This window comes from Monodelphis domestica, chromosome 1 (genome assembly GCF_027887165.1).
Source record: "Monodelphis domestica isolate mMonDom1 chromosome 1, mMonDom1.pri, whole genome shotgun sequence".
NCBI classification, from domain to species: domain Eukaryota; kingdom Metazoa; phylum Chordata; class Mammalia; order Didelphimorphia; family Didelphidae; genus Monodelphis; species Monodelphis domestica.
In genome coordinates this window covers 1,233,052-1,260,620 of record NC_077227.1, presented here as the reverse complement: position 1 = coordinate 1,260,620, position 27,569 = coordinate 1,233,052, and the positions used below count along the sequence as shown (strand labels likewise).

The 27,569-nt window shown below is 53.8% G+C and overlaps 1 protein-coding gene across 2 annotated transcripts in view; it reads left to right on the top strand.

Annotated features, from left to right (window-relative positions):
• Nucleotides 1–7,339, top strand: part of ADGRA1 (adhesion G protein-coupled receptor A1) — a 20,582-nt gene extending 13,243 nt beyond the window's left edge. For both annotated transcript variants that reach the window (XM_056794812.1, XM_056794806.1), the window contains one exon: nucleotides 1,232–7,339. In XM_056794812.1, the coding sequence (XP_056650790.1) occupies nucleotides 1,232–2,360 (1,129 nt within the window). In that variant the 3' untranslated portion in view covers nucleotides 2,361–7,339. The remainder of the gene's footprint in view (nucleotides 1–1,231) is intronic.
• The last annotated feature ends 20,230 nt before the right edge of the window (nucleotides 7,340–27,569 follow it).

The window sequence follows — 27,569 nt, the reverse complement described above, 5'->3', positions numbered from 1 at the left end:
AGGCTGGAGGGCCCGAGTGGCAGGCGCAGGCTCGGAAGCGAAACAGAGGGGAGCCCTCGTCTGGCTTCACAAGGCCCCGGCTCAGCCGCTCCGGTCGGGGAGACCCCGGGCCTTCAGCCGGGGAGAAGCTCCTCCCGAGTCCTACTGGAGGACTGGAGGAAGCCAGGACGGCCTCGGGCAGCAGAAGTCGATGTTCTAGGCTCCTGGCAGACCCTGGGCAAGGAGCATCAGAGACCCAGGCGGAAGGCACTGGGGAGGGGGCAGCAGAGTAGCTCCATGGATGGAGAGTCAGGCCTAGAGACAGGAGGTCCTGGGTTCCAATCTGGCCTCAGACACTTCCCAGCTGGGTGACCCTGGGGCAGTCACTCGACCCCATTGCTCAGCCCTCACCGCTCTTCTGCCTTAGAACCGATACACAAACTGATTCCAGGACAGAATGTGGGCAGCCCTGAGAAGGGGCCCCCAGCCTTGGCTTTGGGGAGAGGGACCCTCCCTCCCCAAGCAACATGGCCCGCTCTGCGCCTCCTGCACTCCGAAATGCCCGAGGAACCCCCGCAAAGGCTAAACGCGCCTCCTCCCTCCCAGGAGCCCCCGCGGCAGGGGCTGCGGTTCCCAGCTCATCCACGGCCCGAGGACGACAGGGAAGTGACTTCCCCAGGGTCGGGCTGGATTCGAATCGTGCCTAAATGGCGGGAAAGCTGCCCGAGCAAGGCAGAGAGAGACCAGAGGCAGGTCTGCAAGGCCTTCGTCAGGAGGGCGCTCTGGCTGGGCTCGTCCCTCTGAGCAAGCCGGGCTCCCGGCGTCCCAGGCTGGGAGTCTCCTCTAGCGTCTGCTCGTGACTCGCCCTCGGAAAGGACTGCGCGCTCGCCGCCCCCTGGGCCCCGCCTCGCCTCGGACCAGGGGACCTCGTGGCCGGCACACGTTCCTGGGGGCTGTCGAGGCACCCGTCGCTCCTCGGGGCGTCCCCAAAGTGTGCCCCGATGCAGAGGCCGTCTGGGTGCCAAAGCTCCATCGGTGATCCTGGAGGAGGCCCCTAAGGGAAGTGGAGCAGCCCCTCCTGGGGCCCCTCCAGTCCCCAGCCGAGGCCGAGCTGGCTTCCCTGGGTCTGGGTCGGCCGCGGCTCCCAGGCTCGTCCCTGTCCCGCGGCGGCTTGCTGGGGCTGGCCAGGGGGTGGCGGGGGGGGGGCCGGGGGGCTCTCGGGGTGCCCTGACTCTGCTTCTCTCCTCTGCAGCTGCTGGATGGCCTGGGAGGCCAGCCTGGGGGCCTTCTACGGGCCCGGGGCCTTCATCGTGCTGGTCACCTGCGCCTACTTTCTCTGCACCTACGTCCAGCTGAGGCGCCACCCGGAGCGCAAGTACGAGCTCAAGGAGCGGCGGGAGGAGCAGCAGCGGCTGGCGGCGCCCGAGGCGGGCCCCGGGCCCCTGGGGGAGGCCTCTCTCCTGGAGAACGAGCACTCCTTCAAGGCCCAGCTGCGGGCCGCCGCCTTCACGCTCTTCCTCTTCCTGGCCACGTGGACCTTCGGCGCCCTGGCCGTGTCCCAGGGCCCCTTCCTGGACATGATCTTCAGCTGCCTCTACGGGGCCTTCTGCGTGACACTGGGGCTCTTCGTGCTCATCCACCACTGCGCCAAGCGCGACGACGTGTGGCACTGCTGGTGGTCCTGCTGCCCTTCGCGGAGGAGCGCCGACGCGCGGCCCAAGGCGAGTGCCAACGGGGACGCCCACGTCCACACGACCTGCCTCCGGGACTCCCCGTGTCCGAGCAAGGCCGGCAGCTTTGCTCACTGCAAGCTGACCAACCTGCACGTGGCCCAGAACCACGCCAACTGCCTGTCGCCGGTCACGCCATGCTGCGCCAAGATGCACTGTGAGCAGCTCGTGGACGACGAGGCCCACGTCCACGTGCACCGCGAGGGGCCCTTCGGGCCCGGCGCGCACCTGCACAGGTGCCTGAAGGGCAGAGCCAAGGCCCGCTACTTTGGCCGGCACCAGGCGGCCACAGCCGAGAGGGAGTACGCCTACCACATCCCGTCCAGCCTGGACGGCGGCAGCCTGCACAGCTCGCACACGGACAGTCCCCACAGTGCCCATGAGGGCCGGGCCTGCTGCGGCCAGGGCGACCCCTACCCCACCCTCAGCCAGCCCGAGAGCAGCGACGCCAGCACGGTCCTCTGCAGCTGCGCCCAGATGGCCGAGGGGGAGGCCCGCTTCGAGATGCACCCGCGGACACAAGTGCTGCCGTGTAGCACAGCCGGCCACGACGGGCTGCCCACGGGCACCCTGGAGGAAGCCATCGTGTACGCCTCCGACGGTACGGGAAACATCAAAACGGGTCCGTGGAGGAACGAGACCACCGTGTGACCGGGGGCCGGGCGGGGGGATCCCCAGGAGCGCCCCTTCCGGTTCTGCGCGGCGCCGGGGCTCCCGTGTTCTGGACAAGGAGAGAACAAGCGGGAGAAGTCTCCGTAGCATCCCATGGCCAGCCGTGGAGCTGCTGCACAGGGCTTCCTTGAGAAGATGGCGGCATGAGTGTCAGACCTCCAAGAGTCTGGGAAGAGTTGGCTGGCAGGAGGGGGGATTCCCAGAGGCCCCTCTGGACTCCTTTCGCACTGTCTCACTCTCTCCCCTGCTCCTCAGCCTCGAGTCTGCAAGCATCAATGCGGGCTGAGGCAGTCGGATCCAAAGAGATGGACATCCTAAATAGGGCGCTGGCACGATGGAGCAACATGGCCTCTGTGGCCTCTAGGGCTAAGGCCACTGGGAGGCGGGGGCCCCTCCCTGGCAGTCTCTGGTGGCCTCTCCTCCCAGGGAGGGGAGAAGTAGCCCGTGAAGTCTACATGCCCATAGGGCTCGCTTGGCCACTAACTGCGTGGCCCCTGATGAGGGGCTCTAGTCACTGTTTTCTGGTGCTTGAGATGTCTTTCGCCACCTGACAGTGACCAGCGGGGCCCATCCATCAAGAGCCTCGGGAGTCCACGGAGTCTGGCCTGCGCTCCTCATCCCGGGGACACTCACCTTTGTGCGGCTTCAGAACAGCTCAATGAGGAGCCGCTCGAGTGTGTGCTGAGCACACACCCCCTCTGTCTGTGGCCCCGTGCTGTGGATTGTCCAGTAGATACTTTGGAGCCAAGCCTGCCCTGGTCCATGCAGCACAGGTTTTATCCCTCACTCATCAAGGAGCGGCTGATCGCATGCTGGGAGCGGTGTAGACCCGCTCAGTTCCATTCCAGCTTGCCAAGAACTAGGGCAAATGCGGCAAGGAATCGGGCGAGTCAAACTCGCTCCTCTGCCAGAGTCCCAGAGCTCCTCTCACCCCGGCTTCACTGCCCCGGGGATCCCCTCCCAAAGATGGGGGCATTTGGGGATGGGGGGGTGCAGTCTGTTCTTCCACAGCCCCCTCCCCATCCGGACACAGAGCCTCGGCCTCCCAGAGGATGCACTGGGCATTCTGGAGAGAGCACAGGGTGAGAGTAGGGCCTTCCCTGGGTCAAAGGGAGCAGCTGGCCGTGCACACACACACACACACACACACACACACACGTGCAGCCAAAGCTGACCCTGGGTTGGAGGTTTCACCAGTGCTGCAGGCCTTTGCTCCACTTTGCAGCCTGCCTCTGGTCTGTCCCACAGACGTGCCGGCGGGTTCCCCCGTGGTCCGAGCACAGATCTTCTCGCTGTGTCCGTGAAGGGAGTCTGACAAGGTGGGCTCGGCAGCCCGTTCCGAGGTGGCGTGTGCTTCTGCGTTGTGCCCGCAGCCGGGGGAGCCCCTCCTCTGCAGAGCCAGATGCCCACCTCCGCGAGGGCGTCCCATGACCCCCAGCCGTCCCCCAGCCTTCTGTGTCGTTGGCCTGTCACGAGGCTTCGTGTAGTCTCTCTCCACCCCCCCCCCCCCCCGAGTGTTTCTCCGGCCTCCCAGCACAGGGCCGGCCCGAATGGCAGAGCCTAGGAAGAACATGGGACACGGAGCCGCCCCAGAAGGGCTCCTCGTCCCGGCCTCTCCCTTCTATGCAAAGCCTGGCCTCGCGGCCTCCCCACCCGCCCCGGTGCTGGCTCGGTCCGTCCCCAGAAAGAGAAGAGCCCCCCGCCCCTGCCCCGACCGTCCATAGCAAACTGTCTCGTCTTCAAATAGGGTTTAGCCTAGAGGAGGCCCCGTTCTGTTTGCATATTCTATTTTCAGAGAATAAAAGTCCACAATGTACGCAAGCAGAGTCCTAGGACTTGATGGCCAGTAGCGTGCTGAGGCTGCGGGCGGGGGGCGCGCAGGGGCTGCCATGGGTGCTCGCGGCACACCGGGGCCGGACACGAGCTCTGAGAGGGTTTACCCCGAGGCTTCTGGCAGGGGCACGGAGAAGCCCTGAACGGCGGCGGCGACGACGTGCCCTCCCACGCTGGGACTTTCTCAGGCTGCTGGAATGGCAGGCACTTTGCGCCCACGTGGCCTGTCCTTGCCTATAGAAACCCGAGGTCGACTGGACTCGGAGTAGGGGGAGCCTCAGCTCCGAGGAGCCTGTAGCAGGTGCCGGGCAGCCGAAGGGAACCAGAGGAGCAGCGTCCCGGCCCAGGAAGCCCCTGTCAACGAGGGATGCCAATTGCACAAGATGGCTGAGCAGAAACGTCTCAGGAAGGGGCCAGGCTGGGGGCGAGGAATCGGCTCCTCGTTTGGCCGGATTCCCAAGGAGGAGGCCTGAGCTGAGCCTCCGAGGAATGAGAGAAGACCAGGAGGCAGAGGGGAGGACGGGGAGCATCTTGGGAAAGAAGGGAACCGCGTGAAAAGCAATAGCGCTGAGGAGACCTGGGCCAGAGGATCCGAGAGGCCGTGGAAAGGGTCGAGGAGACCAGGGAGGCGGGCAGGGGCAAACAAGAAGATGCCAGGCGTGCTCCAGGTGTCAGGATGGCACGGGTCACCCCGGATGGCTTAATGAAGGATGGGCTGCACTGATGAGAGACTCTTGTTGGGCAGCCCGAGGAGAAGGCGACGATGGGCTGCACCGGTGTGGAGCAGATAAGAGGCTGTAGAGGAGCTCCGTTCTGGACAGCCAGCTGCCAGCACTTGTACCCAAATCAGACGTGGCAGTTGGGCTCAGAGAGTGAGGAGTCAAGGAGGAGACCCAGGTTAGGAGCCTGAGGGTTGGGAGCAGTGATGGTGAACCTTGTAGATGAGTGCCCAAACGGCAACCCTCTCACGCCTTCCCCAGCCAGCAGAGGGAGCGAGCATGCCCATCGGGCTGCTGGGCAGAGGGCCAGGTGAAGGCAGAAATGTCCTCAGGCACTCGTGGAGAGGGGGAGGGGGAGGGGAGCAGCGCCCTCCGGCACACGGGCTCCAGGGTTGCCACCACGGGTCTAGGACAATGGTGGAGGCCTCCTCCTGATAAGAGAGTTGGAAGGAGAGGAGGGTTGGGGCAAAGATGCCGAGTTTACTTTGGGGGGACATCCAAGGCACAAGGTCTGGAAGGCTGTGGGACCAGGGGAGGGGTTCTGGCTGGGGAAGCCAACTGGAAATGAGGAGCATAGACGTGACAATGGAATCCTGGGAGCCGATGTGGTGGGCAAGTGAAAGGAGAGAGGAGAGGCCGCTTCCCAGCTGGGACACCCCCCCCCTCGGGGGCAGGGGGAAAGCAGTCCCACAGGGAAGAGGACGAGCAGGAGAGCGATGAGAGCGCACAGCAGGAGAAGGCGTGAGCGGAGGGTACCGACGGCTTCAGAAGGGCGCCGCACCGCGAGGATGAGCCGTTGGGTCTGCAGTTCACAGACCCTGGGTGAGCCGGAGGACGGCAGGGTGGGTGGGTGAGGCCAGAAGGGACACGGGGTTGGAGCGAGCGGCTTTGCCAGGACCCCGGAAGGATGCAGACTCAGCCAGCCAGAGGCAGGAACGGGTCGGAAGGGGGCGCTGCGTGCTGCCGAGGAGGAGGAGAGGAGAGCCTAAGAGCGAGCTCTGGGCAGATGGAAGCGAGCCCAGATCTGGAGAAGGGGTGCCGTCCCTGCTCCGATCCCAGGATGCACGGCACCAGCTGGCAGAGCAGTCCTGGGCCTCGATGGACTGCCCCGGCGCAGGCAGGAGGCCCTCTGCCTGCGCCGTCCTGCCCGGGCACCTCGGGACGTCCCTTCCCAAGCGGCCTCCTCCTGCAGAGCCATCTGGCTGCCATTTCCTCCCGCGGCCCGTCCTGGAGGAGGCTGCGCCTGGGCTCGGTGCCGCGCCAGATCGTCTGGGCCGTGTCATCCCATCGAAGGCCCCTGAAGAGCAGAACGAGTGTTCCCAGAACCCTCCAGGCAGCCAGCAGAGGCGGACCATCACCCGTGTCAGGCAGGCTAGCAGGGAGCTGGGCTGGCTTGTCTCCTCGCTATGGGCTCTGCTCAGCCTGGCCCCCACCTGGGAAATGTCGCGTCTGGTTGGGGGGTGACCCGGCAGCAGATGTCAGGAGGAAGGGGCTGCGCTCTGGGCTCGTGGCAAGGCCACGGGCTGTGCCACCAAAGGCAGAAGCCCTGACGTGCCGGCTTGGAAGGGGCCTCAGAGGCGACCCGGACAGCCGGCACGTGGCCGCCCGTCCCACTGTAGATGGGCCCGTGGTCCGGCAGCACTTCCTGCTAGTTGTCCTTCATTCGCCTCTTCCAGCATCTCTCCAGGACGGCTGGTCCTCCCCCCTGCGGCCTAGCAGGACGAGGCTCCGGTCGCTCCCCCTGCTCTGCCCTAAACGTGGTCCTGGGCCTCGAGCACATCGGCAGCCCCTGGCGAACACCGTCCGGCCTGTCAGCAAGCGGAGCCCCCGGAGGGCCCGGCACGCTCCCGATGCGGCTGAGCAGAGCAGAGGGAAGCAGCATCCGCTGCCATCTGTGCCTGGGGAGGCTCCCTGTCTGGGCCTCCGTCTGGCGGCCCATTTCAGTCTGGGTGATGCCATCCTCCATCGGCTCAGTGGAACTCCGTGGCTCTGAGTCTCACTGGGGGGTTCTGCGCTGTTTTGGGGGGCTGTTATAACCGTCCTCCTCAGACAGGGGCGCACGGGCCGCTTCCCTCCTCCCCGGAGCCTGTAGCCCGTTCTGTGCCCCGTTCGGTGACGTGAATCATCCCGAGGGAGTTCTGTGGCTCGTTTTCTGTGGTTCCGTTGCCAGAATCTCGTACGATTGGCGCGTGGCCCGACTCCTGCCTGGGCGCGGCGCCCTCGGCCTAGACCTCGCGCTGTGGCCTCCCTTCGCTGTCTTGGGGGCTGAAAAGACGCTGTTTTCTTGGCAGATTTCTCCTACTTTTTGTCCTTCTGTTGAACTCCTCCTCTTGGTTCCTCCCCTACGTGTTCTTGGGGAGTCACGAGCCTTGCTCACATGTCTCAAAACTCCTTTTCCTTCCATTATTTTTTGTTGTTTTATTCCATGGTCCCACCTGAGAGGCACCATAGTTTGGTACCGAAACATCAGCTCTGCAGTCAGAGGATCTGGGTTCAAATCCTGCCTCTTCCACGATGTGGTACCAAGCTCTGATCCTCAAGTTCCTCCTCAGTAAAACGCCGCCCCCCCCCCCACTCTCCATTCTCTGGGCGGCCCCACATCTAGGAGAGCTGACCTTTGGCCCCAGGGCCCATTCGTCCTCCCCTCTGTCCACACGTCCCCTGGAGCCCCGCCAGCCTCTCCCATTGGGTGCTAACAGTTGTCCCCAAGCTCCTTGCTCCCAGCTTGGCGCAGACATAAGGTGGGCTTCCCTCGAGGCTGGCTTTGCCTCTCCTTTTCTGCCCCTCTCCACCCCATCCCCCTGGGCCCCCTTGCTCCAGAGCCTGCCCCCCATTGGCCCCTCTTCTCTCAAGCACCCTTCCACCCCTTGGGGATGGAGAGAGTGGAGGAAGCCGCAACAGGGACTGCATCCAGGGGGCCACCCTCAAGCCCGCTTCCCGACTCTGCGGGTCAGCCCTGCTCAGGGGTCTCAGAGTATTCCTGGTCCCACGTCCACCGGAATCCTGAGCTCGTCCTCCGTGACAGGAGCCCCCCCACCTCTCCCCCACTCAGCTGAGCACCGAAGGGATTCTCCTAAAGAAGCTCCGCCCTCGCAAGGGGAGCCAAGCAGAGCACCCCTGGGCTGGGGGCCGCGAGATGGGCTTTGAGCATCCATCCCATCGAGTGGCCCATTTGCCTGCAGACTCAGTCCTAAGAATAAAGGCTACAAATGGCGCCCGATCATGGGTCTGCTTCTGCAGAGGCCACATTAGGCCAAGGAGACACCTCAAAGATGCCCTAAAATACAGCAAGGTACGAGAAGGGGGGCAGCTCGTGGTGAGCTTCTAAATGGGCCCATTCACAAATCACTCTCTCCTTGAAGAGGAGTCGGAAGGCAGCTGGGTGCCTCAGTGGATAGAAAGCCGGGCCTGGACGTGGAAGGTCCTGGGTTCCAATCTGGCCTCAGACACTTCCTTGCTGTGTGACCCTGGGCTAGTCACTTCACCCCCATTGCGTAGCCCCTATGGCTCTTCTGCCCTGGATGCTTAGAACTGACCCTTAGTATCATTTCTAGGGCAGAAGGTAATGAATGAAAAGAAAAGAAAATAAGTCCAGGCTGCCCCGGAGAGAGATATGGAGCTCAGAGGAAAGGATCCAAGTCACTGGAAGGTGTGGATGACCCAGGAAGAGCTACAGCTTGGCCTGGGGACCCAAAGCCTTCCTCCGTTCATGGGTGATGCGCCCCAACCTCCCTGGACCAGAGTGCAGCCACCAGTTGGGGGAAGGAGCGGGCTGTGCAGCTCCTCACCCCACAGTGGTCCCAGGTCAGGCTCCGGTCCACAGAGGCTATGGCGGTGCCCCAAGAGAAGAGCCATGAGCCAGTGGCTGAGATGGGCAGGCCGTAGCCAGTATAGCCAGAGCCCACACAGCCCTATCTTGGAGCTTGTGTTTTACAAAATGGAATATCCAAGATACCCCGTTCTGCCCTCAGAGCCACACAGTCACCGAACGGTAGAGTGGGATGGGACCTGAGGACCCAAATGGGGAGCCTCCCCCGCCAGGCAGTCTGAGGACTCCCTGGGACGATTCTCATGGGCAGGCAGCTTCTCCCCACATTGAGCCTGGATATGAGCGAACTGAGACTGATCCCTCCTGTGCTGGGGGCCCATTCACCCTCACCCCCACTGCCTCTTGGGATCCCTCCAGGCTGTTCCCTTTCTGTGTCTCTCTTGAGGTGGCCCTTGTCTTCGTTGGCCCCCTCCCCCATCCCTTCCTTCCCTGGGGCCCCAACTGCACACCCTGTTCTGGAGGCCCTAGTGCTTCCCCTCTCCCTAAGTCGTGCCCCCTGTTAATTTTATGGTTGGACTGAATCTTCAATTGGTTGCCAGGGATTTAACTTCTAAATCCCAAAAATGAATGACTAAAGTCAATGGAATTTATGGTAGTTATTTTTACAATAGAGGGAAGATATTAAGAGAGAGAGAAAGACAGGAAGGAGTGAACTCTGGCTTCCTCTGAGCCAGGTAGAAATTCTAAGGTCCAGCCCAAGAAAAGGAATCTCAAGACTATGGGCCTTTCTGGAGGTTCATGCCTCCAGAAAGGGCAAGGAAGTCAGCCTTTGCACTGGCCATGTGTCAGTTCAATCAGCCGATTCTTTATCAACCTCCACTCCAGCAGGTTCCATTCCAAGTATGTCTCTGTGTGTCTCTGTTTCCACTTTTAAAGACCTTTTTCTCTTGCATCACTTCCCCTAAATTTTACATCTACCAACCACAGTCAACGCTCCACTTCAGGACTGCCCACTCTTCCACATGTGGGTCATAGACCTCCCACTCAATGCATGAAATGGGTGTTCACATCTTTTTGTGGTTAAAATCCAAAATGGGTAGATCTCCATACTCAACTTTAAGTACCGGGTTTACACTTTGGGGATTAAATCAACAAATGGGGGGGGGGGGTTATAACAATCTTCACAATCAAGGAAGAGCTAAGTGCCTTCATGCCTACAATTGGGTGAGCCAAATCCAATCTTCACACCCCCCACACCAGGTTGGGAGCATTTTGTTCCCCTTCTAGTCCCTAGGGAGGGCCTATCCCTACCACTACAGGTTAGAAGCTACCCTTAGCTTGGTGGTCTGCCACGAACTGTCAGAGGCCAACCACGCTGCCTCCCCTGCCCCAGAGCTTGGGCAGACTGGCTGCCATATCACCACTGCTGCAGCCTATGCTGGTGAGACTGAAGCCAGGTGAAAGATGCTACGTTTCTCCCTCCTGGATTCCATCTTGTTCCCCTCAGCCAGTGCGCCAAACCCCCTGGCCATGGCTGGGCTGGGAGGACCTGGTTACCCATTCGAGGAGGCAGGAGGGTTCCCCTCAGCTAGTGCGCCAAACCCCCAAGATCCTTTTGGGTGTGAGATCTCCCTCCCAGAAGCTTGGAGCCCTCCGGCCTCCTCAAATGGGTAACCAGGTCCTCCCAGCCCAGCCACGGCTAGGGGGCATCAGCCCTCTGTCTTCTCCAGCCAAGTTGTGGCTCTTCATTGAAGCTTCCACAAACCCTCCTGTGTCTGGGCCCGACCCTCCAGCTGAAGGAGCAGGTCAAAAGGTGATGAGTGGGGTCTGTGTCGTGGCCTGGGCTGCTGGGACTGGGAAATCCCCTTTTGGGGCTCGGTATTCATGAGCAGACCCTTCAGGGAGCCAGTCGAGTCTAGTGGCTCAGAGTGTACAAAATTCTCTCTGTCTCTCCAAGATTGTACAGAAGTCACTAACCATAAGGAACCCTCCTTTTTCCCTTTTTGATTCTCCCCCATATGGCTAATGCATGCGTGCACATGCATACACACACACACACGCTCACTCATACACACTCATTCTCACACACATACACACTCATACACATACTTGCTCACTCACACTCATTCTCACTCATACACATACACACATGCTCACTCATACACATACACTCACTCACACATACACACTCTCATACACACACGCTCACTCACACACTCTCATACACACTCATTCTCACACACATACACACTCTCATACACATACTTGCTCACTCACACACTCATTCTCACTCATACACATACACACATGCTCACTCATATACATACACTCACTCACACATACACACTCATACACACACGCTCACTCACACACACTCTCATACACACTCATTCTCACACACATGCTCACTCATACACACTCATCCTCATTGTGACAAGGAAATCACTTTAAAGACTGATATATATTAATTTAAGGTCTCCAAGGAATTCAGCTAAGTAATTCCTTAATGAAAACTCAAGTCAGCAGTCAACCTTTTATGGAGTTTAATTACAAACAGGAGGAAGAAAGGCATGAGAGGGAGAAAGAAAGGGGAGAGAAGGGAATAGGGCCCAAATACCCCCTCTGTTTAGGCTGGGACAAATGGCCCAAGCCCTTAGATAGCTGAGGCAAAGAAAAGAGATCAGTCCTTATCACTCACGTGACCAAAAATGGAGAAACAGTCTCAGGGGCCTCCACCTCCAGCTTCCTTCAGAGCAAGCTTCTCAGAGCACAACCTCTCAGAGCAAAAACTCTCCAACCACACCTCAGTCCTCAGACCCCTCTATCTTTAAGGAAACCATCCAAGTTCCCTCCCCTCAGTTCTCACATCTACCAATCACTGTCCATGTCTTCCCTGTGTCAATGGTGGCTCTAGCTTAACCCAGGACCGCCCAGAGGTCTGTGGCTTTGCACATGTCTGTTGAAGGTCATATTCTCAAATAATTAAATCTTGATCCCTTGCTGCAGCCCTTCCTAAATCCTGTTACCCTGAGCAGGGTGGAGATTGGAAGTTCCAAGACCTGGTTCTGTCATTCCAAGTATCTCTATTGTATCAATTCTAAAATCAATCATGACTCAAAGAACTTCCTGTTCTATGCTTAAGCATAGGTCAAAGCCCTTTCCATTGTTCAGCAAAAGGTTTCTGTCCTAAAGTAATCTTAAGTAGGGAGGAGAAGGAACCTCCCATGCCAATGGGGTTCACATTCCAATAGACTATCAGTAAGAAATTTTTCAAGTATGAAATTTCCCAATGGTGAAATTTCCAACATTTATAAGTCTAAGAAATTTTAAGGTTTACAATCCCCCCTGATGATCATTGGGAGACTAGTCTCCCCATTGATCATTTAACATAATCATTTTGTAGTTCTAAATGCACTTCTAACTATAGATATACACAATATTCAATTTTCTAAGAGAAATTAGAATAGTGAGAGAGGAAATAGAAAAGAAAAGAAAGCAAAACCAATGTTTTGTTGGGCGCATTGACAGAAAGCCAAATTAGGGGCAGTCCCTTTTGGCATAAATGTGTACAATTACAATAAATGTTCAATCAAAAGTTCAGTCCAATCAATTACATCCAAAGTTCATTCTTGATCTTCTTGATGAAGTGTAGGTTTTCGGCATCTTTCTGCAACAGTTCATTCTCTGGATATAAAATTTTCAAGCTTTTTTCTTGAAGATCTTTTCTCGAACAGAATCAAAATCTTTGATTTTTATAACAGTAAAATCTTAAACAAAAATCAAAATTCTTGGATTTTTATAAAAATACAATCTCAAACAAACAAAAAAAATTCAAAAATAAAAAATTCTTAGATTTATAATTAAAATACAATCCCCCCTGAAGTAAGTATTTTAAAAAAATATCAAGTTTAGCTCAGAATGCAATGTTCAGTTATGGGGGTGTATGTGTCAATTATCAAAAGAATAGAAAAATAATCAAAAACATAAGAAAAATTCAAAATAGGCCTTGTATAGGTCCAGTTTAAAGTAATTTCTATCCCACAAGTATGTAGGACAGAATGCAGTAATATTTCACTTAGCCATTTGTAGCCAAGACTACAGGAAGTTGCCATAATATAAGAAGAAAAGAATTAGAATTCTATTTTGATGGGGAAATGTCATTCCCTCATCTGATTTTTTTTTCATTCAGGGATATAGGGAGCCAGCATGATAGTCAAGCTTTGTACTTCTTTGAGTACTTCGTAAAGAGTGTAGATACAAGGAAGTCCTACGACTTAAACATAAGTTAAGCGTTGCAACCTCGAGTCTCACTTTAATATTTCTTGTGTGCTCTATTGGCACTATTCAGGTTTAGTCTGTGCTCCTTGTTTTTATCCCTTTTCCTGGAATCAGACACAAACATTAATCCCAGTCCTATAATATTTTATCAATAAATGGCAGGTTCCCATAGTTTAAAGCTTTTAGGCATATATTGATATTATAGCAAGAATATATATTAACTTCTATTACTGTAGGGAAAAATAATATTAATATTAATTATGTGTACCTTCAGTACAAAAAATGAGAAAAAAATCAAATATTCTGATCAAAAAAGAAAAGAAAAGAAATAAGAAAAATAAGGAAAAAAGCAGTAATTCAATGTATTCTTGAAAAAAAACAGCATCCATTTGTCTATGGATTATTATCTCCAATGCATATGATAAGATAGAGTCACAATTCATATGATAGGATAGAGTCAATCAGTCTCAGCAGAAGATGCTTTCTTCACATGTGAGCAGTGAATCCAAGAGTCCTTTTCTCCAATCTTTATAGATGTTGGAGTAGTTAATAATATTTGGAATGGTCCTTCCCATGAAGGTTGAGTTGCTCCAGTTCGCTTGAAATTCTTGATATAAACTTTATCTCCTGGGTTCAGGTCATGCAGAGAAAAGTCTAATGGTCCGGCTTGTACTGCAGCTCCGGATTCATGAAGTTCACGTAGTTTGTGCTGTAACTCCTGTATATAGGAAGCAATAGTAATATCTCCCCCTAATAGCGATGTATAAGCCGGGGAGAAAGGCTTAGCCTGTATAGGCGGATGTCCAAAAAGCATCTCAAATGGTGAAATATGTAAGTCTCCTCTAGGCCTGCTTCTAAGATAAAATAGGGCCAGAGGGAGAATTTCAGGCCATTTTAAATGGGTCTCAGTGCATAATTTGCCAATCATAGTCTTAAGTTCTTTATTCATCCTCTCCACTTGGCCTGAGCTCTGGGGGTGATATGGAACATGGAATTTGGGAGTTATCCCCAAGCAAGAATATATTTGGTTTAAGACAGAATCGGTAAAATGACTCCCTCTATCGGAGTCAATACGTGCTGGCAGGCCAAAACGAGGAATAATTTCTTTTAAAAGTATCTTTGCAACAAAATCTGCTGTGGCTCGGGTTGTAGGAAATGCTTCCGGCCATCTGGTTAGTTGATCTACAATTACTAGAAAAAATTTATAACGTCCAGCCTTTGGCATCGTTATGAAATCTATCTGTAGATGTTCAATGTAGCATCCCAAGCATATTCACATCTATGAAATATAAATGACTGTATGGCTACTGTGTCTCCAAGCATAAGGTTATACCAATGAGGCTTGTGAATGTAACCTTGAACTGGCCATGGGGCCCTTGGCTAAGACAAACTCATTAACATGCTCGGACTCAATTCCCCGGGAAAGCTCGGTTATGTCCTACACGCCCAAAAGGTGTTCCCTCTACCTTGCCACCCAATCTTAATTGTGTATACTTTGTGATGTGGTTACTACGTCCTTGGGAGTACCGCCCAAGCAGGACAGGAATAAATTCAGAGGCACTCCCATGAACTTCCTCTTGCCTCTTGCCTCCTGGCCTTTCTCCCTTCCATGGAGCTCCACTGGGCTCCTCAATGACTATGTCTCTCTCCTCTTGACCTTCTCCTTCCCCGAGGCTGTAACCATCTCGGCCTGCATTTCCTATCTTAATCTCCTCCTCCACCTCCTGTTCCTTTGTACTCACACTTTCCTATCAAAGGGAGTATCATAGGGGTTGCCTGCCCTATTCAACCACTGACTTGTCCGTGTCTTTCATTTCCACCCTGGTTCTCGGTTCCTACCTCTCCTTGGGTCCCATCACAAAGGTGAGCCCCTTCCCTTGTGGGACCCTGCTGGTCAGGGAAGTCCATTAAGGAAAACCCCACATTCAAAAGGTGTGTAAGCCAGAGGACGTCCCCCAAAGGCTTTTCCACGATATGCATGTTGGTTATATGCCTGGCAGATAGGGCAGGCTGAACACACTTTAGAGGCTATAGTAGTTATACCAGGGGCTATCCATACTCTCTTGACAGAGTCCATGATGCCCTGGGTGCCAAAGTGACCATTTTTATGAATAGATTGGCAAATTTGGTTATAGAAACTTCTAGGGAGCAGGGGTTTTCCTTCAGATGACACCCATACTCCATTAATTTGTTTTGCTTTAAATTTTTATTTCCATTTTTCCACTTCCTTTTCATTATAGGAAAGTGATAAATTGAAATTATCATTGGTTGTTAATGTTAAAATTAATCCAGGTCCTTCTATGGCTGCTAGTTTTGCAGCGGCATCTGCTCGGTCATTTCCTCTAGAGACAGGGTCAGAGCCACCTGTATGGGCAGAGCAATGAACTACAGCTAGGGCTTTAGGCAGTTTGAGAGCCGAAAGAACTTCATTAATAATTTCTGCATTAGCTATGGATTTTCCAGCTGAGGTTAAAAATCCTCTCTGGAGCCATAACATCCTGACTGAGTGACAAATGCCAAAAGCATATCTAGAATCCGTATAAATTGTTGCCTTTTTATCCTTGGCAATTATGCAAGCTTGTGTTAGAGCTATGAGTTCTGCTCCTTGAGCGCTAATGTTAGAAGGTAGTGAAGCTGACCATTCAGTGGCAAATTCTGAGACTACGGCAGCTCCAGTGTAACGTATGCCATCCCTCATAAAAGAGGAACCGTCGGTAAATAAAGTCAGATCTGCATTGTCTAAGGGAGTGTCCAAGAGATTATCTCGAGGCTTTTCTGCCATGGACACTAATGTTTCACAGTTATGTAATGGTTCTCCTGAAGTAGGTAAATCTGGAAGCAAGGTGGCAGGGTTCAGAGTTGAACAGCGTTTCAAGGTAATATTTTCACTATTTAATAAGGTTATTTCATACCTTGTAATTCTCTGATCCGAGAATGCCTGTGCACATACACACTCGCTCACTCACACACTCATTCTCACTCACACATACACACACTCACATACTCATTCTCACTCACACACATGCACACACTCACCTACATACTTGCTTACTCACATACACACACTCACTCACTCATACACACTCATTCTCACTCATGCACATAAACACATACTCTCACACTCACGCACACATGCTCATGAATTAGGCACCCTTTGGGCCATCCTTCCAAATGTTCCCACCGGGGATGCCATTTTGGCCACGCTGTGCTGTGCTCTAACATTTGCCCTCCCTTATTCGCCTGTGCTACCCTCTCCTGGGCAGTTCTTGCTGCCTCCATAGTCAGAGCAGATTCAAGAGTGTCCGGAAGGGAGACTCTCACAGAGCCATTTCCTCAGCCGGTGCACCAACACTTGTGAGTGTCCACTCCGTGCCAGAAGAGACGCTCTTGCCAGTCTGCCGTCCACACAACTGGATAGGAAATGCTGTCCAGAAAAAAGGAGAGGGTGATGGTGTGGAGGCGCCACGGCCTTCCTCCTCTGCCAAGAGCACCTACTAGGTGGCAGCTGCTGCCACACTAAGTGCTGGGACAGGAAGAAGGAAGAGCGTTCTGGCCCAGGAGGAGGAGCTTCCAATCCAAAGAGGAAGACCACAGGTACAGGGAGGCAGGATGCCGAGGGTCCCGGTTCTGCCCTCTGCAGAGGAAGGTGTTGGAGGGAGTCGGGCCTCCAGAGGAGGAGGAGAGGCTGAGGCAGGAGGAGCCAGGTGAGGCGGCGGGGAGAGTGGAAGCCCGCGGGGCTCCGAGCAGGCAGGATGGCAGATGCAAAGCGCCAACATTTATGAAGCTCCAACTGTCCTGGGTGGGTCCTGCGGTGAGCGTCCAGGCCTTGCCCTCCTGGAGCTCACAGTCTGGGGGCGAGGACAGTCCAAAGCAGATGGCATATGGGGGAGGGGGCAAGGGGGAGGGGGAGGCTTCGAGGAGAAGATGGGCTTCTAGCTGGGACCAGCAGGAAGCCAGTGCAGTCAGAAGAAGAGCCTTCTGGGCAGGCCGACCACCAGAGAAAATGCCCAGCGCTGAGAAATGGAAGGTCTTTGAGGAACAGCCGGAGGCTGGGCTCACTGGACCGAAAAGGAAAACCAGGGAGCACAGGGCAAGGAGGCTGGAAAGAGGAAGGAGCAGGCAATGCAGAGCTCCGAATGCCAAGCAGAGCATTTGGGGCTTTGACCCTGGAGCCACTGGGGAGCCACGAGCGTGGGTGCCGTGGGTGGTCTGACACACATTTTGGGAAAACCACATTAGTGGCTGGCAGAGGGCAGGTTGGGGGGCCGGAGGGACTTGGGGCAGGCCGACCCCTCAGTCGGGTGTGCAGTAATCCCGGCGTGAGTGATGAGGCTCACGTCACAGGAGAGAAGAGGCAGATCCGAGATGTTCTGGAGCTGAAGGCCTTGGCACCTCTGGTGTGGCCCGGGCAGACGGGCTGCTCCTTCTTCGCACAAGGGAGGGGAGGGTTCTGTCGGGGCCACGTCGAGTCCAAGACATCTACCGGACAGCCTATCCGAGACGGCCGAGAGGCAGCTGGGGAGGCAAGCCTGGAGGCCGGCCGAGTGACCGGGGCAGGAGAGGGAGGTTTGAGCATCCTTAGCTCAGGGGAGGCTGTTAAATCCACGGGAGCCCGTGGCCTTGTCAGGACCCACGAGACAGGAAGCTCTGCAAGGGTAGCTGCCGTCCTCCGCCGCCCAGGACGGAGAGCAGAGGGCGGCCTAGACCAGCCATGGCCAAGGGTTGGGGCTTCAGACCCTCTTTGAGGAGATTCTGGGAGTCTGGAGTCCCACCGCTGAGAGCTCAGGCAGGACCATCTCCAGATGGGGGCGGGGTGGGGAGTGCCGTGGATGGCATCCTGTGGAAGACATGGCAAAGCCCTGAGGCCGAGCAGGTCACAGCATGAGGGTCATCTGTCCATCCCAAAGAAAAGCAGGCCCAGCCTGAGGGGGAGGGAAGGAGGAGGGAAAGGGGCGGGGGGGGGGGATCCCAGGCAGCCTAAAGGCCAACTTCCTGTCCCACAGGAGTGGCTCACTTCTGGAGAGGAAATACCAGCAGAGATGAGTTTTCCTTCCTCCCTTTTTCCTTCCCACCATCTCTGTCTCTGTGTCTCCCCCATCTCTCCCTGCCTCTCCTTTTTTCTTTCCCTCCCTCCATCTCTGTCTCTTTCTCTCCCTGCCTCTCCTTTTTTCTTTCCCTCCCTCCATCTCTGTCTCCCCCATCTCTCCCTGCCTCTCCCTTCCCGCTCCCCCCATCTTCCTCTCCCTTTCATGACTAGGAGCGCTGTCCGCCCCTTTTCTCCTTGGATCCACATGATCATCCTGTGAGGCTGAACCATGTGCCCAGACTCAGTTTCTTCACCTGTGAAGTGAGAGGACGGACTATGTGATTTTCTCTGGCATCCAATGACCCCCCACTGGGGCAGAGAAGCCCGGGCGCGTTGGAGCAGCAGATCCCTGGGAAGCTGCCATGGCTCTCCCTCCTGCGTCCTCGGGGCTGCTCTCCCCGTGGGTGACCAGGAGTGCTCTGGGAGCCTGGAGTCATGCGAGGTGCCCCAGGCTGCCAGGCCGCGACCGCTCTTGGGGGACTTGGACGATTTCCCAGACGGGCCGGACCGTCCGGTCATCCTCCGGCAGCAGAGCCTTGTCAGCACACGTTTTCTCTCGCCGGAGGCCACGAAAGCTCCCCGGTGCACCAATAGGGGACAAGGGAGTCGACGGGGAAGTAGGGAGCCGAGATCCCAGGAAAAGGCCCGGCCGCCCCAATTCCGAGGCTCCAAATGCCCCAGGGAGGGCGCTGGGAGCCGTGGCAGGAGCCTGAAGAGACTCGACGATCCCATTTCCCTCGGGACCTCCCTCAAGCTGCCGGCCCTCCCCGGGCACCCGAGGAGAGCTCAGCCACCGTTTCAGGCCTGACCCCCTGGCCCCGTGGCCTCTTGGCTGGCTGAGGCCTCCCTGACCCCTGGCCCAGCCTCCTCAGGGGCTCCTTTCCCTTCTGTCGGGGCACCCGAAAGGGTGGCTGAAAAGCTCCCGTCTGGGCGAGGGGACGAAGAGCACGAGAGATGCTCCGACATCCAGAGAGCAGAGCGAGGAGGCCTGACGAGGCCGAGCAGACCACCAGCATCGCCCACTGACAGGCCGCCACGGCGAGAGCGCGCGGCGTTGCCAAGGCTCGCCCTCGGCTTGTTCTCATCGCTTCCACGTCCCGGATTTCAGTAGGGCAGCGAGGGGTGCCGCAGCGCCCAGAGGCCCGAGTTCAGATGTGACTCCGTGTGCCTCCGTTTCCTCGGCGTGACCACTGGAGCATCTCCGTCAAGAGAGCCCAAATGAGGTCAGACGTGCCTGAACAGGGCGGAACCTTTGGAAGCGCATCCCCCCTCCTCCCCGACCCCTCTGGCCTCGCCCTCAACGGTCGGGGTCTTGGCTTCCTCCACGTGGACTGCGCGGCGTGAGGGCTTGGTTGGCAGAGCCCTAAAAGGCCAAACGAGCCTGGCGCGCTTGTCATTTGCCTTCCAGCGGCGCAGCCCAGTCAGGAGCACCGCAGATGCGATGCTGCAGCTGGTCGGAGCATTAAAGAGCATTTGGGCACTCCGAGCCTCAGACGGCCGATTTCGTTGGGGTTGGAGCGACCCTGACTGCGCCTTCCCTTCCTGTTGTTGCCTCCTCCGTTTCCAGGCCTTCCAGAGAATCCCGTTTCCTCTTTTTACTTTGGGGGCTCCCCAAAGCTCGCTGCTTCTGCCAGATGTCTCAGGCAAACGGGGAGAAACCCCGAAAGGGCTGGACCTTCCAGGATGTCAGCAGTTTTAGCTGCATGAACAAAGGCTCCACCTCTCTAGAGGCCGGCTGGAACAAGGGCGCTTCCCTCACAGGTGGTCACACTTCTCCCACAAGTGGCTCTCTCCCCTCCTGCCTGGGAAGAGCCCATTGGGGCAAGCTGATGAGACCTGCGTGTCCTCTGAGGAGGGTTCAGCTTAGCTGTATCTCCAGGAGGCTGTCAGGTTGCCTCGTGGTTGTTCACTGCCCTTCAGGGGTTGTTTTGGACCCATCCGTCATACTGTGGTTCAAGATTATTGCCAGTTAGTCGCTTTCTTTTTGTTCTCCCTGAAGTCGATCCTGTTTTGATTGTGTTGTGCTCTGTAAAGGATGTATTTAGTGTTCCTACTTTCTTGCACTTCGTTTGTGAAATATGCCATGCAGTGCTGAGGTCTATGTGATTATGATGGTGTAATCGTCAGTTTTCTCAAAACCCTTACCTTGATTTGAAGACAGACGAGTGCTAAGGCCTAGGCAATGGGGGTTAAGTGACTTGCCCAGGGTCACCCAGCTAGGAAGTATCTGGGACTAGATTTGAATCCAAGTCTTCCTAACTCCAGTCCTGGTGCTCTATCTGTTGCACTACCTAGCTGCCTCAAATACTAGAGTGCTTTTCCCTCTCTAGCTCATTTATAGATGAGGAAACTAAAGCAAATGAGGTTAAGTGACTCACCCAGGGTCACACAGCTAGGAAGTGCCAGCAGCCAATCTTCCTGACTCCAGGCCTGGCTTGTTCCACCTAGCTGCCCTTTTGTGTGTATTCTTTAGAAGTTCCATTCCAAAGTTACTATAAATATTTTTGCTCTAAATTTTCCCAAGTCTTAACCTAACAAGAGATGGATAAAATTACAAAAGATAAAACCGATTCTCTGGATTGGTGAAATGGAAATTCTTTTGCACGAACAAAATCATGACATCTAGAATAATAAGCGAAGCAATCACTTGAGGGGAAACGTTTGGATCAAATAGCTTTGAGTGAAATTTCTTAGATAAGTGTTGGCTATCCAAGACAGAGACAGAAATCTCTGAGATCAAAACCGATTTCCCAATAGACCAAAGATTAAAAAAAAGATTTGAATAGTTCTCAGAAGAATCACAAATAACTAATGATCACGTGAAAAAGTGCTCTGAATACTAAAAATCCAAGCAACCCTGAGGCTTCATCTTCCCCTCAGCAAATTGGTAAAAGTGATAAAAGATAGGAAAAGTCCAAGTTGGAAAGATTGTGGAAAGTCAAGATTCCTGATGCATTGTTTTTTAGAACATTTCCCCATGGTTCCAGGATTCATGATTTTTCCCTCCCCTCTGCCCTCTCCACTCCCAGAGCTAAGGAGCAATTCAACTGGGTTGTCTGTATGTCATTGTTCAAAACCTATTTCCATGTTATTCATATTTGCAACAGCATGATCTGTTAACATCAAAACAAAACCCTAATCATATCCATATTGAACCATGTGATCCATCACATGTTTTCTTCTGCATTTCTGCTCCCACAGTTCTTTCTCCTGAGTCCCTCCAGATGGTCCTACTCATTGCATTGTTACTAGTAGCAAAGTCAGTTACTTTCAATTGTGCTACAATGTATCAGTCCCTGTGTAAATGTTCTCCTGGTTCTGCTCCTTTCACTTCCTGGAGGTCATCCCAGTTCACATGGAATCCCTCCAGTTCACCTGTTGCACTGTTAATGGAATTGTGAACTAGTCTGAGCATCCTGAAAAACAATATTTTTTGCTGATTCTTTTCTCTTCATCCTTTTTAAAAATTCTTTGTTATATTGACCAGGTGGGTGACATGAAAACAAAAGACAGTAACGCGAGTCCGTTAAAAATAAACAAAAATTAAAGGTTACTAAATTCTTTTCAAAGCATTCCACAATCCCTATCATGCTATTCTTGTGGAAAAGATGCCGCAATGTGGGCTGGACCACGGCATAATTAAGTGGGCTCTGAAGGAGTTGCATGGCTGGAACCAGAAAGTCATCAATCATGGGCCTGATGTCATTTGGCAGAAAGTCTCTGGAGGTGCCCCAGGAATCTGTGCTTTACCTGCATTTAACATTGATTTTGATAAAGGCCTCAATGACATGACTTTCAAATTGGCAGATGATGGAAGGCTGAGAAGAAGAAGAGCAAGTGTGGACTCTGGTGGGAATCATAACTGAATGTGAATGAAGCAAAGGTGCTCACCAAAATGGATTAGAAACAAGAATGGGTTTCCTTGTGACCTAAAGATAGCCAGAGTTAAAGGAATGGCCTGGAGGAAAGTCGATTTGAATTCATTTGAAGTGAAAAAGGCAAAGGGAACAATCCTGATCTGGGGCCAAGCCAAAGCCCAAAGAGCCCTAGTTAAAGGAGATAATAAAGTGGCAGCTTGGTGGCGCCTTTGGTGGGTGGTGTTTCCACTCCTACCTCCCAAGGTCATCTGAAAGCTCAGCCCATCTTTGTATCCTCAACGCACTTTCCCAGTGATTTAAGGGTTGGAAGGTAGAAGGATGAACTCCTCCCAATGCCTTCCTTTAGAGAGGGCTCAGAATTCTCAGGCATTCATCTGCAATAGCTTCTGCTCCACAGAACATCATTCATGCCCAGGAGCCAGAGTTGTCCTCCTGTCCTCCTTCCCCATTTTCAGCTTCCTTTGCTTATTGTCTTTAACCTTTAGGGTGGCTAGATGTTGCAGTGACAAGAACACTGCACCGGAACCAAATTCAAGTCCAGCCTCAAATACTTACTAGCCACGTGACCCTGAATAAGTCACTTCACCTTGCCTTCCTCAGTCTGCTCATCTGTAAAATGATCTGGAGAAGGAAATGGCAAAGGATCCCAGTACCTTTGCCAAGGAAACCCCAAACGGGGTCATAGAGCTGAATACCACGGACCAACAACTTCCCCCATAGCCTGGGAACTCCTCGAGGATATATTCCCAGGGCTTAGCACGCATCGATTGAATGGAGTGGAACCCAACAAAGGGATTAGGAAGGAGTGGTGTATGGCCAGGCCAATGGGAGGTGAGCAGGGAAGAGCTCCTCTCCCAGTGGAGAAGGGGCCACGCTAGAACAGCTTCCAAGGACACTTGCTGATAGTTGGTCTTGATGGTCGCCCAGAAGTTTGGCCTACAGCTAAGAAGATGCCACGTGGGGTGTTGTGGCCACTTTCCAAATATTCACTTCCTAGGAGAGGCTTCTGAGCTGAAGGCAGTGATCTGGTGCCTTTCCCGCCACAGGGGAGAGGCTCGGGGCATGCCCGGGTCAGGAGCTGGAGCACTAGATGGGGGATGTGCTGAGTGAGGCCCTCACTTGACACGTGGCCCGATGTACAGACAATTGGCAACGTGGGGCCGAGGCTCAGGGGAGAGATGGGGACTGGTCATCTGTACAGACACGATAGTTAAGCTCATGGAGGACACCAGGACAGCATAGGGGAAGGAGAAGAAGGCTGAGGACAGAACGTTGGAAAACAGAGGGAATGATGCGGCTCATGAGCAGGAGCAGGCAAGGGGGCAGCTGGGTGGCTCAGTGGACTGAGAGCCAGGCCAGCTTCAATGTGGCCTCAGCCACTTCCTAACTGTGTGACCCTGGACAAGTCACCTGACCCCCATTGCCTAGCCCTCACCGCTCTTCTGCCTTGGAACCAGTGCACAGTATGGAGTCTAAGGCAGAAGGCAAGAATTTTTAAAGGGTGCATATAGAGAGGTTGGCTTGGGAGAAGGGCGACCTCTTTGTCAGCAGCTGGGGAAAGGAGATGGGGGTGACATCAAAGAGTTGTAAGGCAAGAAAGGGGCCTCCGTTTTCTTAGGAAAGGAGAGAGGAGGCTGGAAAGGGGAGGCTCGAGGAAGGAAGAGAAGGCTGAAGCACTAAAGGATCCCCTTGCTGTGGGGGGGCTCAGTCACAAGGCCCCCAATTCTGTTTGGTCAAAGATGGACTCCCATTGCTCAAGGTCTCCCAGGGGCCCCACCCCAACTCAACCAGGTTGTTGGGGATCGTCTCCATTTAACCAGGGGCTCCCCAGACCTCTCCAGAATCAAGTGCACCTGTCGGGGATGACTGGGTGATCGCTGTGCCCAGCACTCCCAGCCCTGCTCACTCCAGGATGTGGCCCACCTTCGCCCGCCTTCCTACCTCCACGGGGAGGTGCTGAAGCCCACAGTCACCCAGTGGGGGGTCTCTCTACTCCCCAGCCAGCCCTCGAATACCCAGAGCCAGCTCACTGAGGTCCCAGGGGATGGTGGTTCTTGGTGCTCTGGGTGAGCTCCCTTCCTTCGCTGAGCCTCCAAGGAGAGCCTGAACTGCAGCCCCATCGAAAGGGCTCACCTTTGCCTCCTGCTCTCATGTAGGCCAAGAATAGCAAGACTGCCTGACCCCAGCCATCTGCCCACTCCTCGTTGGCTACTTGAACAGAGGGCCAGAGCAAGGTTGGCTGGGCTGGGCATCAGGGCAGAAATGGCGGAAAGGAAGAGGAGGAGGAGGAGGAGAAGGAGGAAGAGGAAGAGAAAGAGGAGAAGGAGGAAGAGGAGGAGAAGGAAAAGGAGGAAAAGGAGGAAGAGAAGGAAGAGAAAGAGGAACAGGAGGAGGAGGAAGAGGAGGAGGAGGAAGAGGAGAAGAAGGAAAAGGAGGAGGAGGAAGAGAAGGAAGAGAAAGAGGAGGAGGAACAGGAGGAAGAGGAACAGGAGGAGAAACAGGAGGAGGAGGAAGAAGAGGAGGAGGAGAAGGAAGAGGAGGAGGAGGAGAAGGAAAAGGAAAAGGAGGAGGAGAGAGAGAGGAGGAGGAAGAGGAGGAGGAAAAGGAGAAGGAGGAAGAGGAGAAGGAAGAGAAAGAGGAGGAGGAGAAACAGAAGGAGGAACAGGAGGAAGAGGAACGGGAGGAGAAACAGGAGGAGGAGGAAGAAGAGGAGGAGGAGAAGGAAGAGAAGGAGGAGGAAGAGGAGGAGAAGGAGGAGGAGGAGGAGGAAAAGGAGGAGAGGAAGAAGTAAGGAAGATCTCGCCAACGGGGAAGCCAGCTGTGGCTTTGAGGCATGGTGAAGGCAGCCCATTCTTCCAGATGGCCAGTGGAAGTGGGGAGCAGAGAAGAAATCTTCCTCCCTCCTCTGCCTCACCAGCCATCGCTGGAGGCTCTGAGAATCCAGGATCACTAGAGGAAGTCGGCTCGCTCCCTGTGAGAGAGGCTGAGGGTCCCAGAACTCCCATATCTCCCATGAGAGGAGTCCTGGGCTTCCTGGGAGCTGGACAGCCTCAAATCGGTGACTCTGTCACATGGCCCTCGTGCCTCTGCTTGGGATCGTCCGGAGAGGGCCCAGGACTCCCTCTGGCCAAGAGGCCCGGCAGGCGCCGAGTACGTTGTTTTCATTTGGCAGCCAGGTTTGCCCCAGGAACGTCTCTCTCTCTCTTTCCAGTGGGTAGAGAGGAGGAAGGAAAGAAGAGCGGCCCCTTTGCAGTGCCACATGCCCGCCCTCGACTACTGAGATGGGGAGAGTGCCAGGCTCTCCTCCCCATCCGCCTCTGGGGCCTCAGCCCTGAAAGAGGCCACTGACTGGGCATCGCTGGCCTCCGGTGGTTATGCGGGAAAAGGGCTTCCCTTTCAGAGCTGGAGTCACGGAGTTCCTTCGCAGAAGGGTTGAGCGCCAGGTCCAGACTAGCTCAGGTTTCGGAATTCCTCTCCAGAGATGGAGGAGAAAAGGCAGAGATTCGACTGAGCTCTCCCAAATGATTCTGAAGTCATGCATTCTGGAGCGTCAGAACCCACAGAAGGGTGGGGCGAAACTGGCAGGAAGGACCTCAGAGCTGAGCACAGTCCAGGGCAGGAAGCCCGGATCGGGCCCCAGGTTCCACTGAAAGCCAAGAGTGGGCAACTGAATCAGCAGCACAGACTTCGCACACGGGAAGGACAGCCAGCTGGCCAGAAGGAAATCACAGGGATCCCTTTGCTGGCACAGGGTACAGGCTGCACAGGATGCTGTCGTGTTGCCCATAGGCTGATCTGGGTCCCAGGCCTGGGTTTAGTCGTGGTGGGAGGAGGAACACCAGCATACCAGCAGAAGCTGGGAGCCTGGTCACAGTTCCAGGGCAGAAAAGACCGCTCATGATTGCTCCTAGACCAGAACACGGGCCAGCGGAGTAGTAAGCGCACCCTGCCTTGAGTCATACCACCTGGGAAGAACTGAAAACGCAGAAACCTCCAGAAGTGAGAACCACAGCGTGGGATAGTGCCCTCCTCCATCCCGAGAGCAAAGCCAGCATCGTTAGAAAGTGAAAAGTCAAGAAACGGGCTAGGAAAATGGGCGGACCCCAAAATCTGACCACAACCACTCACTGTGGGGAAAAGAAGATCAACACACCAGCTCAGAAGACAAAAAGTCCAAACTGCTCCATCCAAAGCCTCAAAGCAAAACGAGAATTGCCTCAAGCTCCAAAAGAATACCTGAAAGAGTTCCAAAAGTATTGGAAAAATTCAATGAGAGAGGTAGAGAGAAAATCAGCAAAAGAAATGAGTGACGCAAGAACATTATAGAAAAAGAGTCAAAAGCTTGATAAAGGAGACCAAAAAATGAAGAAAATAATATCTTAAAAAAAGACTAGGACAACTGGTAAGAGGCCCAACTTACAACTGGTAAGAGGCCCAAAAATATGCCAAAAAATAACATTTAAAAAAATAGAATAGGCCAAATGGCAAAAGAAGCACAAAATAGGACAAAGATGTACAAAAATTCAATGAAGAAGAGAATGCCATAAAAATTAGAATTGGACAAGTGAAAGCTATGTGATGACTCCATGAGACATCAAGAAATAATAAAACAAAATCCAAAGAATGAAAAACAGAAGAGAATCTGAAAAAACAACCTGCCTGGGAAATAGATCCTGGAGAAATAATTAAAGGGTTATTTGACTCCTTGAAAGCCACAGTCTAGAAATGAACCTGGGCATCATCTTTCAAGAAGTGATCAAGGAAAGCTGCCCATATTCTAGAACTAGAGGGTAAAACAGAAACCCAAAGAATCCATCAATCACCTTCTGAAAGAGATCCCAAAATGAAAATTCCCAGGAATAGTATAGCCAAATTACAGAACTGTCAGATCAAGGAGAAAATATTATAAGTAGTCAAAAAGAAACAACTGAGATATTGTGGAGCCATTGTCAGGACAGCACAGGATTGGGCAGCTTCTACATTAAAGGATCAGAGGGCCTGAAATTTGACAATTCCAGAAGGCAAAGAAGCTAGGATTACAACCCAGAATGTCCTATCCAGGAAACTGAATATAATCCATTGGGAGAAAAAATAGATCTTAATGAAGTAGAGGATTTTCAAGCATTCCTGATGAAACCACCAGAGCTGAATAGAAAATCTGACTCTCCAATACAAGACTCAGAGAAGCATAAAAAAGATAAACAGGAAAGAGCATTCAGAAGGGTCGTCGTCTCTTTACAGCTCTACCTAGGAAGATGATACTTGTTACTCCTCAGAATTTGATCATTGTCAAGGCAGTTAGAAGGAGTGCACATGGACAGAAGGCCCATATGTGCGTTGGGTTGATATATTAAAATTAAAATATTAAAAATGAAAATTGAGTGAAAAAAAGGAATGCGCTGGGTGAAAGGGTGAGAGAATGGTAAAACGGGTAAATTATCTCACATAAAAGAGGTAGGAAAGAGCTTTTGCTACTGAAGGGAAGATGGGGGAGATGGGAGAAAAGACTTGAACCTTATTCTTGTAAGAATTGGCTCAGAGGGAATAACATACACACTCAGTTGAGTATAGAAATCTCCCTTAACCTTTCAAGAAAGTTGTAGAGGGAGGAGATGAGAAAAGGAG